This window comes from Miscanthus floridulus, chromosome 7 (genome assembly GCF_019320115.1).
Source record: "Miscanthus floridulus cultivar M001 chromosome 7, ASM1932011v1, whole genome shotgun sequence".
Classification (NCBI taxonomy): Eukaryota; Viridiplantae; Streptophyta; class Magnoliopsida; order Poales; family Poaceae; genus Miscanthus; species Miscanthus floridulus.
In genome coordinates this window covers 32,024,050-32,040,161 of record NC_089586.1, presented here as the reverse complement: position 1 = coordinate 32,040,161, position 16,112 = coordinate 32,024,050, and the positions used below count along the sequence as shown (strand labels likewise).

General features: G+C 50.5%; 1 protein-coding gene across 1 annotated transcript; it reads left to right on the top strand.

Annotated features, from left to right (window-relative positions):
• Positions 1 to 827: 827 nt before the first annotated feature.
• Positions 828 to 2,565, top strand: LOC136462238 (uncharacterized; the record flags this gene model as incomplete). The annotated part of the gene is made up of 2 exons (XM_066461371.1): positions 828 to 957; positions 1,835 to 2,565. Coding segments are annotated over exons 1-2 (861 nt in total), but the record flags the coding sequence as incomplete, so codon positions are not given.
• Between the last annotated feature and the right edge of the window lie 13,547 nt (positions 2,566 to 16,112).

Sequence of the window (16,112 nt, the reverse complement as noted above, 5' to 3'; positions counted from 1 at the left end):
ATTGCTTAATGGGCCACCCATTCCGACCCGTAGCAGCGTGTGCTGGGTCGGCGGAGTCATAGGCTCGTAGTGCGCGAGGCCCAGTAGTCACCGAAGACCCTTCGGAGCTTGTCAGCAATGCATTGCTGCTTTACTTGTCTTGTCTGTGGTATTTGCTTGACAATGATGCGTAACTTAGGTAAAGAAAAATATCACGACATTTTATATTTAGCTTGGGCTTGTTTAGTTTTTTCTCATATTGAAACACTGAGAATGTTTGGTAGTTTCAAATAAAAAATGGGAGAGGCTAGCGCCCGGATGTTCGCGCCTGCTGCGTTCGTTTTCCACACACGCGTCCGCCGACCCCAGTACGCCCCGTCCGTAGGTCCCCGGCACGCCATGTGGCCCGTCCGCAGGCCCTCTACTCACCCTGTCCGCAGGACCCAGGCTCGTCGCATTTCATCCCCTGGCGCCTCGGGCCATGCCCCCATCACCCACCGTGTCCCTGTGACTCTCCAAACATACATCTAAAACATGAAACACTTGAATGCAACGTACATCTAAAACAAATGAAACATTTAGAACATACATTTGCAACATATACGTGACACATATACAACATCCAGATAAAACACTTGCAACGTACGTCAGAAACAGATAAAACATTTTATATATGTATTGCAACATATGCAATATCTAGATGTATTTTTTGCAAAATCCAGATAATACAACTTGAAACAGTCGTCTCAAGCAGTTGAAACACCTAGAAAATACACTTGCAACATGCGATTGCAATGCAACGTCACCTTGCTGCTTGGGTGGTTTGATACTCATCATTGCGGAGCTCGATGCCGGCGTGGAGGTTGGCCGCGGTGCGTGGAGCTCGCCGGTGCGACAGCGGCGCGAGCGACTCGCCGACGGGACGACATCACACGAAGCTCCTCCCCTCGCCTGTTTACAGGAGCATTCATCGTGGAGGTTCGCCAGCTCGGTGGAAACGGATGCGGTGAGCGGGCAGCACGGTGGAGGCGGTCACAGCTGGCGACTAGTGCGGTGGCGGCGGTCGGAGCAGAGTAGGGAAAGTTCTGGATGACTGATGCGCAGTAGAGAGATTGGGGCAACTGCACCGGAGCATAGAAGGCAGAGCGGTTGTCTAGGCTGGTCCGCATGCCCGGACGAACGGACGCCCTGATCCAGCATTAACAAAAAAAAAAAAAATATACCGACTGCATGCGATTTACTCAGACACCTGATGATAGAAACAAAATCCCGTATGGGTGTTGGACGCAAATCCGTTACGGTTACGGGTGGCACGTCGTCTGTCGTCAGCAAGTACCTAACCAAGTTCTAATCTGAGCGCAACTCCTTTGCTTTTGATCTACATACAAAATCGAATTAACACAAGGAATACGATCGATCCACCAACATGCCCCAGCGCCACGACCGGCCAAAAGATCTCGAAACGTTCAAGACGCGCCGGTGGTGCCGCCGGTTCTACCCAACAAAGTGATCGTCGAACACATTCTGGCGCGCGTCCCGGCCGCTGCCATCGTTCGCTTCCCGGCGGTCTGCCGAGAGTGGCGCCCCGTGCTCACCTCCGATCACTGATCACGATGGAAGCCGTCTCTTTCCCTTTGAACCAAATGGACTCTTTTCCCTTCGGGCCAAATCGCATACAATTTACTCAGACATAGAGAGAAACAAATTCCCCGTGGGGCCGCAAATCCGTTACGGTTCCGGGTGGCGCGTCGTCACCAAGTTCTAATGAGAGCGCAACCTGCGCACATATATAGATGGATGGATGGATGGAATCCAACGCTTCTGGTCTGATCTACAAAATCGAGTCAAAGACAAGGAAAACGATCGATCCACCGGCTGACCACCGTGCCGGAATCCGAAGTGGCGCCGGCGCCGCCACCACCGTCCAAAAGGTCTCGGCACGTTCAAGAGGCGCGGGCGGCGGTGGTGTCGCCGCCGATTCAACCGAACGAAGTGATCCTCGAACAGATTCTAACGCGTGTCCCGGCCGCTGCCACCATTCGCCTCCGGGCGGTCTGCCGAGAGTGGCGCACCGCGCTCACCTCCGATCACTTCGTCCGGGCGCACCAAGCTGTTAGAGCCACTGCCCAGCCGCCGCCGGAGATCGTTTTCTTCGCTCCCGCCGCCGCAGGCTCAACCACCACGTCCTTCTACTCCTCGAGGCTGCTTACGTTAACCTCACAGCGGAACGGCTCGTCGGCCCGCGAGCTCGTGACCGTGGGCGACATGCGCGCCGACGATCTCGTCTTGTCGGGCACCAAGCCCTGCCGCGGGCTCACCCTCCTCTTCCAGCTCAGCGTGTCCGCGTACCACGTCTGCAACCTCTCCACCGGAGAGCACGTCTCCCTGCCCCCCTGCCCATGGGCTAGGAGAGTGACCGCTGACGGTCCCTACGTGCTCTCGAGCACCGGGCTCGGCTTCGACCGGGCGGCCAACGAGCACAAGGTGGGCAGGCTCTTCGAGGACTGGAAGAAGCAGCCGCGCTGCGAGGTGTACGGCCTGAGTTTCGGCGGATGGCACCCCTGCGCTGGAGACGTGCCGCCGCACGCACCCAAGGGTCTCTGTAGCGCCCCCCCGCCCCACCCCACCCCCCACCCCCACCCCCACCCGGATTTCAACCAGCCCCGCCGCGGATCTCGCGCCCCCCCCCACGCGGATTTCAACCAGCCCCGCCGCGGATCTCGCTACCTTGCGAGCCGCCGCGCCACAGCCCAACGGGCGCGATCTCGCGTACGCGGCGGCGAAGCAGCAAGGCGGGAGCTGGAAGAGGGGTTCGGTGCGAAAGACGAGAGAGAGGCAGGTGCACGTACCATGGTGGCGCCCGCGACGGCTACGGAGGCAGCGGCGACGCGAGGAGCGCGACTGGCGGAGGTGCAGCCGAGGAGGCGGCGCTTCTAAGGCTTGCGTAGCTGGGGGTGTAACAACCCAAAAATCCATACACCAAAAATATCAACTACAAAATTTTTCTCAAAACTCTCATGTGATGATGAGTGCCATGTATAGAAACCCAACCTAAAAGATGCATTAGGTCTAACCCCAACCCAAGTCAACACATAAGCATGGCATGTCATTTGTTGATTATGATTATTTAATTTCTAACAAATAAAGTGATGCATACATTTGTTAACTCAAATTGTGATTTGGATTTCCATTTGTTTTATGTTATGCTTAACAACTCTTTTAAGGAAACACGCCATAAAGTAATTACTATTGAAACCAAAGGATAAATGTGGAAAAAGAGAAAACTAATTCTATCTTTATATATATATAACAGACTACACCTATGCCGATATACAAAATAGCTAAATAAATCCCTGATATATATAAAAGAATGTGGTGGGCCTCATATCTAAAACTCCAATGAATTTGGTGCACCCATTTTGAATTCAAATCAAGGAAGAAGAAAAAGAAAACAGAAAAAGGAAATGAGGAAGAGGGCCTCGCAGCCGGCTCGGCCTGCTCGGCTTCGCGGCCCAGCCAGCCCAACCGCGCCCACCTTGCACCAGCGCGCGCGCGTACGCGGCCCACGAGCTGGCCCAGCACGCCTCAACAGCCCGCGCGTCTCCCCGTTTTCCCTTGCTGCCGCTGCCACACGGGCCCCGCACGTCAGCCACCCCGTCCACAGTGTCGTCTTCTCCATGCCCACGCCGCAACCGCCCGCGCGACCGGGAGCCGACAACGTTGGCAGGGGCGGGCCAGGGGGTCACGCCCGGGGCATGGGCTTGCTCCCCCATGCGCCGCGGTCACGCAACCCCGCACCACCGTCAGATGCGCCCCAAGTCGCTCCACCGCACGATACCGGACGCCATTGGGGGCATGGTGCTCGGCTATAAAGCCAACCCGCACGCCACTCACGCCCGATGCCTTAGCCTCTCCCTCAGCCACCGCCGCCGCTTGGTGGCCCAGCAGCCGCACCGCACCGAGAGTAGAGGGCCGAGAAGGAGATCGTGGGAGGAGGATCGGAGCCCCCGCGTGCTGTCGAAGTCGCCGGAGCCAAGCGTGACGCCGTCGTCGTCATCATCATGGTCGTGGGTCAGCACTGCATGGCTTCTGGAGCTACACGGCCGCAACTCGTCACTGCACCACCATCCCCTCTTCCACAACACCTACGGTGAGCCCCCGGTTCTTCCCCTGCTCGCCGCCGGACCTTGCTACTCTGGCCATGGCGCTCCATACCATGAGAGCGTAGGCCAAGGCCATCTCTGGTCTCTAGGCACACAAGCACAGCACACTCACGCGCACGTCGTGACCACCGCCGAGCCCTTGGACGATGTAGACCTCTCCAAGCCCCACGGACGCCGTAGCCGAGCACGCACGCCACGCTCACGCCGCCGCCGCCATGGCGCAGCCACCACCGGCACACCCGACCACCTCGCTAGACTAGAACGTAGCCGTAGAGCATCACCGTGATGACCAGAAGGTAGCCGCGTAGACCAAGTCGACGATAGTCAGTCGCAGACCACTGGTCCGAGCACCAGACCACCAGTCCGAGCACCAGACCACCGGCCCAAGCCGCCGACCACCATGGCCAGTACCGCTGGGAGCGCCTAGCGCCTCCCTAACTCGCCCGCCCTGTTCGCTGGAGCCATGGGAAACTCACGAGCCTCGCCAAACACGCTCTTGGCCACCACCATAGCCTGACCACGCCACACCGACGAGCGCCGCCACGCCAAGCCGCCGACCACCGTGGCTAACACTTTGGAAAGCCTTGTCCACCACCTAGATCCCACCACCGTGTACGCCGAGGCTCGGCGGAGCTTTTCCCCTCCTCAATTGGGCACCAGCGCCTACGGCAAGGCTCGTCGATGAGGCACGTCGCTGGCGGGAGCACGGCCATGGAAGAAACAGAGGAGGAGGGGCGAGTCGAGCAGCACAGCCCTGCACTCGGTGCATGTGAGCCGAGCCGAGGGAAAAGACGGTGGCCTCAGTCCACCATGGACCCTGTCTTAGGTCCATGGACCATGAACCTGCGTCCACCATGAACCACGCACCGTGAGCCAGCGTTGTGGACGAAGCCCAATAGAGGCCCACGGCTGCGACATGGCAGCACCGCAGCATGCCACGTGGCGGGCCAAGCTCGGCCCAAACCTAGCCCATATCTAGGTCCAACCGGCCTAGTTTGAACCCGACCCGTATTAACCGTTGACTGGTCAACGTTGACTGTTGATCGGTCAACGTTGACTGTTGACCTGGCCCCACATGTCAGTGACACAGGCACTCTGGACCCACACGTCAGATGTTGACGTCACACGGGACCCACACGTCAGTGACCCTGACCGTTGACCGTTGACTCGCCATTGACTTTGACCGGACCCACATGTCAGTGACCCAAGAGCCCCTGGACCCACCTGTCAGAACTGATGACGTTGCTGACGTTATGCTAACGCTAGCATGCCACGTGGACCAGTCACAGCATGACACGTGTCAGCCCAGGATTAATTCAGTCTTTTTCCATTTTCAGAAATAATTTAAACTTCGGAAATTCATAACTAATTCATAGGACCTCAGAAAATACGAAACTAGGACCAAAATTCATCTAAAATCAAGCTCTACGCAATGAACTCATGTTTGAGTGCATTTGGCTCTTTTGAATTTTCATTGCTTCTTTGTGCTATTCTATAGACGTCGCTAACGCGACTATAATGCGAATGTTGCAGACTCGGAGGAGAACCTGACGGACGAGGACCGTGAGTACCGTGAGGAGAATGGAGATGACTACACTGAAGGTGCCACATCCCACCCAATCTCGTAGCACCTATTACGCATGACTAATATAGAACTGCTATTGCTTTACTTTATAGTTGTAATCATATTGTGATAGGACTGGCATGGTAGTATGCTTTCTTGATGGCCTTTACCTTGACGCAACCTTACCCCTGCTCACCCTGCTATTAGGCTAAACACACGCTTACTGCTATATTACTTATTACTTCTACTATGCTTGTACTACGTTGATGCGTGGTGGAATCTGGTGTTAACTGGACTATAGGGAGAGTGCTGCGTGTGTGACTTGGGTGTGTGGAAGGTGAGGGTTGAGTCGACCAAGTTGGAGTATACGACGAGCCTGGGGCAAGTCTTGCCATAGGGTGCTACCTGGGCACCCCTGGAAATGGATACCTGTGGTGGGTAAATGGTATATGAGGTGGTCCTGGGTGTGAACCTATGATGGGAGGAGCCCGGGATGGAGGTGCTGTGGTGGCACGGTAAATGGAACCCTGATGGAGACATTCTGGCTTGGTCATCCCTAAGGACTTACTAGTACTCAGATTCACCGGGAAGCCTTATGTACCACTCGCCCTATATAGTGCGGGACGACCGTACTACTTGGTAGGATATTGCCACTACTGCTATATTGATAGCGGACAGTGTAAGGAGGTATGGGGCACGGATGATTTCCCCCACACCCTTCCGAGACTTCATGGAGACCTTGTGGACCCGACTCATGACTCACAGTTTCAGCCACCCTAGACTAGACTTGGGGTGTACTAGGGCTGAATAGTAGAGTGGCATTATCCTAGACTAGCAAGCGGCCAGAATCAGCCCAGTTGACGACGGTCAGCGAAGAAGGCAGATCTTGTGGTCATGTAAAACCTCTGCAGAGTGTATGGTTGATCGATAGATACATGTGCCGATGAAGGGTCGAGATGGCGACTAGAGGGGGGGGGTGAATAGTCTTTTCTAAAACTTAATCGTGTCGGCTAACCGATACAAATGCGGAATTAAAACTATCGGTCTAGCCAAGACTATACCCCACCATATATGTTCACTAGCACCTTGCAAAGATAACAATTATGCAACAAAGGTGCTGGGCTAGTTAGAGCTCACCTAACCAATGCTAGGATGAAGGTCACACAAACCTATGCCACTAGTACTTTAAGCAACAAGGGAGCTTCTACACATGCTAGTAAGCAAAAGCACAAAGCTAACTAAGCTCACTAGCAATGCTCAATAACAAGGCAATCAATGTCTAATTAGAGAGTGCAAATACTTAGCTACACAAACTAAGCAATGTGACTAATAAGGTTTCTAAAACCAAATTAGCCACGCAAGGGATCTACTTCTATGCTACACAAGCAAGAAGGTAATTAGCAAGCTACACAAGCTATCTAATTACAAGAGCAACTACACAAGCTTAATATGTATAAAAGTAATTGCAAGCTTGTGTAACGGGGATGCAAACCAACGGGAAGAATAAGGTTGACACGATGATTTTTCTCCCGAGGTTCACGTGTTTGCCAACACGCTAGTCCCCGTTGTGTCGACCGCTCACTTGGTGGTTTGGCGGCTAATTAGCATCACCCGCTAAGCCCGCACGTCGGGCGCCGCAAGAACCTACCCCTTGAGTGAGGGTAGCTCAATGACACGCTTTACTAGAGTTGCTCTTCGCGGCTCCCGCGGGGCGAGCACAATGCCCCTCACAAGCACTTCTCCGGAGCGCCGCACAAGCTTCTTGCGCGCTTCGACGGAGACCACCACCAAGCCGTCTAGGAGGTGGCAACCTCCAAGAGTAACAAGCACCACCGGCTTGCAACTCAATCACCTAGTGCCACTCGATGCAATCGCACTAGAATCACTCACTCACACAATCGAATGATCACTATCAAGTATGTGTGAGATGGAGGGCTCCTAAGCACTCTCAAGCATGGACACAAAATCCCCCAAGGTGCTCCACACCAGCCATGGCCGAAGGCCACTTCTATTTATAGCCCCAAGGGCTAAACTAGCCGTTACCCCTTCACTGGGCAACGATCGGGCCGACCGGACGCTCCGGTCGTGTTGACCGGACGCTGGACCTCAGCGTCTGGTCGCCCGCAGACGGCCACGTGTCCCGGTTCCAACGGTCACTTGACTTGACCGGACGCAGCAGCTTTCAACTGACCGGACACTGAACCCCCAGCGTCCGGTCATTTCCAGTAAGGTATCGACCTCGACCGGACGCGTTCGGTCACACTTGATCGGACGCAGCCTGCGTCCGATCACACTCCAGCTTCTGTGTCATCGTACGTCAGCCTGACCGGACGCAGCCTGCCAGCGTTCGGTGCTTTCAGACCCAGCGTCCGGTCAGTTGACCGATGCCAGCGTCTTCATGACTAACTCGTTCTCACTTCTAACTTCTTCACCCTTGCTCCAATGTGCTAACCACAAGAACTTGCATCTGGCGCAATAGAAAATAGGCATTCTATTTTACCGAAAGCGCCGAATCCTTTGTAAATGGAGAGAGGGACCTAAACCCATCTCAACCCTGTAAACACCACCTCCTTTGTAAATATGCCAACACCACCAAGTGTACACCACCATGTGTATGTGTGTTAGCATTTTCACAATCATTTCCCAAAGAATGTTAGCCACTCAACTTGCCATGCCACTCGATCCTAGCGACAATGCAAAGTTAGATCACTCGAGTGGCACTAGATGACCGATATGCAAACAAGTTTACCCCTCTTGATAGTACGACCATCTATCCTAAACCCAGTCATAAACTTCTCTACACACCTATGACCGGTGAAATGAAATGCCCTAGGTTATACCTTTGCCTTGCGCATTCCATTCCATCTCCTTCAACGTCGATGCAACACATGCACCAACACGATCAACAATGATATGATCCACTTCATATCATCACATGATCATATTGGTTCATCAATCTTGACTTTACTTGCTCTTCACCGTTGCCATCGTCCATCGGCGCCAAGTCTTGCTCAAGCTTCACCGCCACATGGTCCATCACTCCAAAGCCTTCGACTTGCCCTTCACGCTTGCAACCGGTCCATCAAGCCAAGTCTTATCTTAATCTTCTCCACCTTGATCACATGACTCAATGTCATGTCTCATGTGCATTTAAGCTCCTTCAGCATCACATGTGTGAGCTTTGCAACATCTCCAAGCCATTTTCGCCTTCATGGCATATGTTGCTCACACACATGTACATGTGGACTAATCACCTGTGTATCTCACATAAACACAATTAGTCTACCTAAGTTGTCACTCAATTACCAAAACTAAACAAGAACCTTTCAGTCGACTTGTCGGCTATGAACCTTTCCTGGGTTTCGCTTAAACTAGATAGTAAGATAGGTTCTTCTCTTCTTCCCTAGTGAGAGAGTGTCGATCGTAGCCAGGGGCTACGGGCCTTGAGACAGTGCCGAGAGGGAGTTGGCCTGTCGACTGAGCGATGGTATGGTATGGTGATGGTGTGGAGATGGTGGTATATCGATCCCAGGATCGAAACCTGGCTCGAGAAAAGGAATTGGGTGGATGGTGTGTGGGAATGGTGTTAAAACTTGATTATACTTTTATTCATACCTGATATGCTGAATGCATAGGAAACCCCAGCCTCATAGGTTCCTTTGATTATATCCAACTTGCATCCAATTTCCATAAAGCAATGCTCATAGGGTTGGGAGTGGCCAGTACAAACCATACTGATAAATTTTGGCACACAGGTTCTGCTGAGGAGTATAGCTTCAAGGAGTTTGACGGATAAGGGGTTCATGCCTACGCTCGAGTTTGGCAATCTTATCTTCAAGCTGTTTTAAATGAATGCTACTTTTGATTCCGCCAATGCGGCGATGTAATAATTTATATAATTCCACACTATTTGTACTCTGATATTATCGTTGCATAGATGTGATATTCGACTAGAATTTGAGTAATATGATCTACAACGGTCTTATTACACTTCGATGCTATGGATTTCGTTTCGTGGAAATCGGGGTCATTTCAGTTGGTATCAGAGCCATACTTGACCATAGGACAAAACCCTTAGAAACGGACGATAGAATAGGATGTGGATAGCCCTTCTTTCCGTTATATACCGACCCTGCATTTACTTTTATGCAAGGTTTATCTAATATGGACCTGCTAACACCTGATTCCTTAAAACATGCAGATGGCAACGAACGTCGACTGGCCGCCTCTAGGACCGCTACCTCTAGACCACGCCAAGCTTACCTTCAACCTACGTGAGCTCAAGGGTTTTGCACAGACCCTCTGTCGAGTTCTCGTCACGTTAGGTGTCCCCAACGAGCTTGTCAAGGTCACCTGCACCGAGAAGCCAGCTCAGGAAAGAGGAATCGAAGGACCGATTGTCACCTCAGTCGAGTTCCTAGCTAGCGCTACCTTGCCTTCTGTCCTAGCTTTCACCGAGTTGACTATAGAGGACACAGTCGAGGAGGGACTGCAGGCTATCTCACATAAGGCACTTCATAGAGTGATGAGGGACCACTATGAGCACCTAAAGACGACAGAGTTCCGTCTACTTCCCCAGGCCCTTGACCTCAACCTTACCCCCAGTGAGTAGAGTTTTGCAGTAGGCAGAGTTATCCTTGCCGAGGAGGATAGATGCCTTCGTGTCTCAGCTATTCACCTACTAGAGCAGGACAGGTACGTGACCCCAGCTGGAGCAGAGGAGATGTTAGGACCAGGCCCTTCTATGGGAGTACCAGGAGTGAGACTTGCAGGGAGCATAGGAGCGAGCTAGTCTGCTCGAGATAGTTGCCAAGCTACAGGATGAGCTCAACCGTCGTGAAGAAGTCCACAGAGCCGAGGTCACTGACTTATAGGACAAAGCCACCGACCTAGGCAACAGGAACTGCTACCTTGACAGCAAGACATTGGAGTTGCAGAGAGAGTTGGACGACAAGAAGGTCGAGTTCAACCGCAGAGGAGACAGAGAGAGATCCAAGGGGATTGATATGCTGAAAATCCAATCCCAGAATAAGACCATGACTCAAAAGCTAGAGGAGTTCAGGAAGAAGGTCGTTCGCAACCAGGGTCACCTGATCAAGGCACTCAGGTAGACCAAGTACCTATAGGACAAGTGTGAGAGGACATGGCAGGCTTAGCAGAAGTCTGATAGGAAGCGCCTCAGGGAGATGAAGGATATGTGGGATCAGCTACCCAAGGAGATTCGCAGCAAGACGAAGCCTAGGATAGAGGAGTTTGAGTTAGCCCTGACTCGCCTCAACCTAGATGCCTGCCCTACCCTACCTAGAACCAAGCCTACTAAGGAGCTCGCCGAGGCCTTGAAGTACATGTCCCGACTTCACAAGTCTGACGAGGAGATCGAGATCGAGAACAGTCGTATCCCAGCTGCGGTGTACGAGTTAGAGTAGAATGACCCTGCGTGGTCATGAGTCATGTCAGTAGCTTCTATAAGTTGTACCCCATGATGTACCCCTTATGAGATGTATTATGAGACATTATGCGTAGTACGATTCTCGCACGTCATCAAGTGTAGCTACTAGAGATGATGCTATGTAATAAAACCCATGTAATGAATGTTTCAGATCTTATTGCATCTTTATGAATCTTATTGCTTCTTTGTAATGAGTGTTGGATAGTATAAATGTTTTTCTTTAAATCGTCAAAATCATGTAATTATATTGAATTATAAGCACTTGTGGCACAAGCACTAAATTCTCTATGATCCGTGTTGCAGATGCCGAACCGTCGATCTAATCGCCTAATGAACCATGGACGTGCGCCTACCCCTGAACCAGTTGAACCAAATGGGGGGCATGGTGGCAACAACCGTGGCCGTGGTCGTGGCCATGGATGTGGAGGGATACCCTTCCACCTGGAGAATACCCCGCCGCCTGAGGAGAACATTCCTCCACCACCACCACCGAACCTGGCAGAAGTGATGGCACAACAGACCCAGCTTCTTGCAGCTCTTGTTAAAGGAGCAAACCATCGCTAGGGAGGTTAGTAGAATGACTTCTAAAGGAAGCTAGAGGGATTCCTAAAGCTAAGGCCACCTACCTATGATGGCACCGACCCTGACCCGCTTGTAGCCGATGACTGGCTCTAGGAGATGGAGAAGAAGCTTGACCTCACTACTTTCACCGACGATGAGTGTGTTGGAGCAGCCGCACACTAGCTCATAGGTGCAGCACATGCCTGATGGGATAGTTTCAGTGATTCCCATGAAGACCCTGCTAGCATCTCATGGGATGAGTTCGCCGAAGCCTTCACTGAGTATCACATTCCCAAGGGTGTCATGGAGGCCAAAGCTGAGGAGTTCCACAACATCAAGATGGGAAAGGACAGGGTGACTGAGTACACTACTCATTTCACCAACCTTCTATGCTATGCACCTTCCTATGTTGTAAACTCTGAGAAGGAGAAGCTATACTATTACCGCAAGGGACTTAACCCGCACATCAAGCTGAAGTTTGGCGGTATTGAGAGTAACACGTTGCGTGCTCTGGTGGACCACTGCATCCAGATTGAGAAGGACCATGCTAAAAGCTGGAGAAGAGTACAGGGAGAGGAAGCATAAGCCTAAGGAGTCTCTCTGTGGTCGTGATCGCAAGAGGTTCTGTAGAGATGCACCATCCAGGGAACGCTCTTGCCACAACAGGGATGACAACCCTAGATCGAGTAGGGGTAGTGGAGGCTACACCACCAAATACTCCCGCCCTGCTCAGGATCGTTACACCCGGGACCATTATGCTCAGGACCGCAACACTCAGGACCGTTTTAACCGTCCCCGCTCAGCGAATGAACACCCAACACAGAACCGCTCTGCACCAGGCACTGGAAACTGGAAGGCACCCGTGCCAACCCCTACAGGCAGTATGCCTTTCACCTGCTTTGCTTGTGGCCAACCAGGTCATAAAGCCGCTGAGTGCCCACAGAACTCAGCTACTTAGAAGTCTCAGTTCAAGAGATCTGCTACCCGTGGACGTCTCAACCATCTGGACACCGAGGAAGCACAGGATGCCCCTAACGTGGTGTACGGTATGTTTTTAGTTAATGGCAATACGGCATCAGTTCTATTTGACTCTGGAGCAACTTGTTCTTACATATCATCCAAGTTTGCACGAGAACATGACCTGCCTGTAACCCCATGTGAAAAGCCTATCATCATCAGCTCACCTTTAGGAGACCTAAAGTGCACCCACATCTATAAGGGAGTGAGTCTTACCATTGAGGGTCTTATCTTTAAAGCCGACCTAACCCTGTTACCTTCCACTAACCTAGATGTCATCTTAGGTATGGATTGGTTAACCATTCACCGAGGTATCATATCATGTTCACCTAGATATGTCCAAGTGACTCACCCATCAAGCCAAGTCATTAGATGTGAACCCCAGTCTAGAAAGTCCACCTCTATCCTATGTGCCCTTAAAGCGAGTTCAGAATTGTAGAAAGAGGAGAAGACAGTTCATGATGTGCCTGTGGTCAGAGACTACCCCGATGTATTCCCTAAAAAATTACCGGGTATGCCACCAGACTATGATGTAGAGTTCATCATTGATCTTTTATCGAGAACAGGACCTATTGCCAAGAGACCCTATCGCATGTTAGTTGATGAACTGGCTGAGCTCAAGAAACAACTTGATGAGCTCATCTCAAAGGGATATATCAGACCCAGTGCTTCACCCTAGGGATCCCCTATTCTATTTGTTAAGAAGGATGGCTCAATGAGAATGTGCATTGACTACCGGAACTTGAACGCAGTCACCATCAAGAACAAGTACCCCCTGCCAAGGATTGATGATCTGCTTGATCAGCTTCGAGGTGCCAAGTATTTCTCTAAGATTGATCTCAGATCCGGCTATCATCAGATGAAGATTCGAGAGAGTGACATCCCGAAAATAGCTTTCGTGACTAGGTATGGACAGTTTGAGTTCACTGTGGTGTCCTTTGGACTCATGAATGCTCCCGCCTACTTCATGAACATGATGAATAAGGTTTTCATGAATGAACTGGATAAGTTCGTGGTAGTGTTCATTGATGACATCCTTGTCTATTCACACACCACTGAAGAACACGAACATCATCTAAGAACAGTGCTTGAGAAACTAGCCCTACATCAGCTATACGCAAAGTTCAGCAAATGTGAGTTTTGGCTACAGGAAGTTGCCTTCTTAGGCCATGTACTATCAGCCAAACGTGTCGCAGTTGACCCAGCCAAGATTGAAGCCGTGAAAGAGTGGGATCAACCCCGTAATGCGACATAAATTAGAAGTTTCTTAGGATTGGCCGGATATTATCGCCGATTCATTAAGAACTTCTCCAAGATAGCCTGTCCTATGATCAACCTTCTAAAGAAGATTAAAGAGTATGAATGGACGCTCGAGTGCGAACAAAGCTTCCAGGAATTGAAATAGAAGCTTACCACAACTCCTATGTTAGCATTGCCTGATATCAGTAAAGATTTTGTGGTCTATTGTGATGCATCCCGTCAAGGACTTGGTTGTGTACTGATGCAAGATGGAAGAGTGATAGCATATGCATCTCGATAGTTGAAAGAACACGAGAACCGTTACCCAACCCATGATCTAGAGTTAGCAGCAGTTGTGCATGCCTTGAAGATCTAGAGACACTACTTGATAGGCAACAAGTGTGATATCTATACGGATCACAAGAGCTTGAAGTACTTTTTCACTTAAGAAGATCTAAATATGAGGCAACGCTGATGGCTAGAGTTGATCAAGGACTACGACCTAGAAATTCACTATCATCCGGGAAAAGCTAATGTAGTCGCAGATGCTCTTAGTCGCAAAAGTTACTGTCACACCTTGATCACTGAATCCGTACCATCTGAGCTCAAGGAAGAGATTGATGATTTCCAACTAGAGATACTACCGTATGGCTTGTTGAATGAGCTCCGCATACAATATGATCTCACAGATCGTATCCGTCAAGCTCAGAAAAGTTGCGAAGGGATCGAATATCTCTATGGTCTGATGAAACTAGGCTACAAGACCAACCACCAAGAAGATGAACAAGGAACCATCTGGTTCAAGAACAGAATCTATGTTCCATCTGACCCAGTACTACGAGAGGAAATTCTATCAGAAGCTCATGATTCCAAGTACTGTATTAACCCTAGAGGTTCAAAGATGTATCAAGACTTAAAAAAACACTTTTGGTGGAAAGGCATGAAGACAGACATTGCAGGACATGTGGCACATTGTGACACCTGTAATAAAGTCAAGGCTGAACATCAAAGGCCTGTAGGTTTGCTAAAGCCTCTTGACGTTCCCGAGTGAAAGTGGGAGAGCATATCCATGGATTTCATAGTTGGATTGCCCCGTTCACAGAAAGGCAACGATTCCATCTGGGTGATTGTTGATCGTTTGACCAAAATTGCTCACTTTGTACCAGCGAAGACCAAGACCAATGCAGAAAAATTAGTAGATCTATATATTGAGCATATTCTCAGGTTGCATGGAGCTCCCTCTAGTATTATATCCGATCGTGGTCCTCAGTTTGTGTCCTGATTCTGGGAAGCCCTACACAAGTCCATTGGAACCAAACTTGATTTTAGTACCGCTTATCACCCATAGACAGATGGACAGACAGAATGAGTAAATCAGATCTTAGAAGACATGCTTCACGCTAGTGTACTGAATTATGGCTCTGATTGGGAGAAATGCCTACCCTATGTAGAGTTCTCTAACAACAATAGCTACCAAGCCAGTATCAAGATGTCACCATTTGAAGCTCTGTATGGCAGACCTTGTAAGACACCTTTGATGTGGTCCCAACCAGGAGAAAGATCATTCTTTGATTCTGCTAAAATACAAGATGCAGAAGGAGTTGCTCAAGTGAAGGAGAACTTGAGAATTGCTCAAAGTTGATACAAGAGCTATGCTAACAAAAGAAGAAGAGAACTTGAGTTCAATGTGGGAGACTTCGTCTATCTCAAGGTATCCCCGCTACGTGGAACTGTCAGATTCCATGTGAAAGGAAAGCTTGGCCCTAGATTTGTTGGCCCATACAAGATTTGCAAGAGGATTGGAAAGCTCGCCTACAAACTTGAGCTACCCGAGGAATTGATGGGTGTACATCCCGTATTCCATGTCTCATAGCTACGCAAGTGTTTGGGAGTGCCCAATGAAGTAGTTTCAACTGATACACTTGACATTCAAGATACACTTGAGTATAAAGAACATCCTATCAGAATTCTAGGCAGAGATACCAAAGAGACCCGAAGCAAGACTATTCCTATATGCAAGATCTAATGGAGCAATCACACTGAGAGAGAAGCAACATGGGAGAAAGAGTCTGACCTCCGGCTATGATATCCTTACCTCTTCGAAGAGTACGTTATGCTTTAATCTCGGAGACGAGATTCT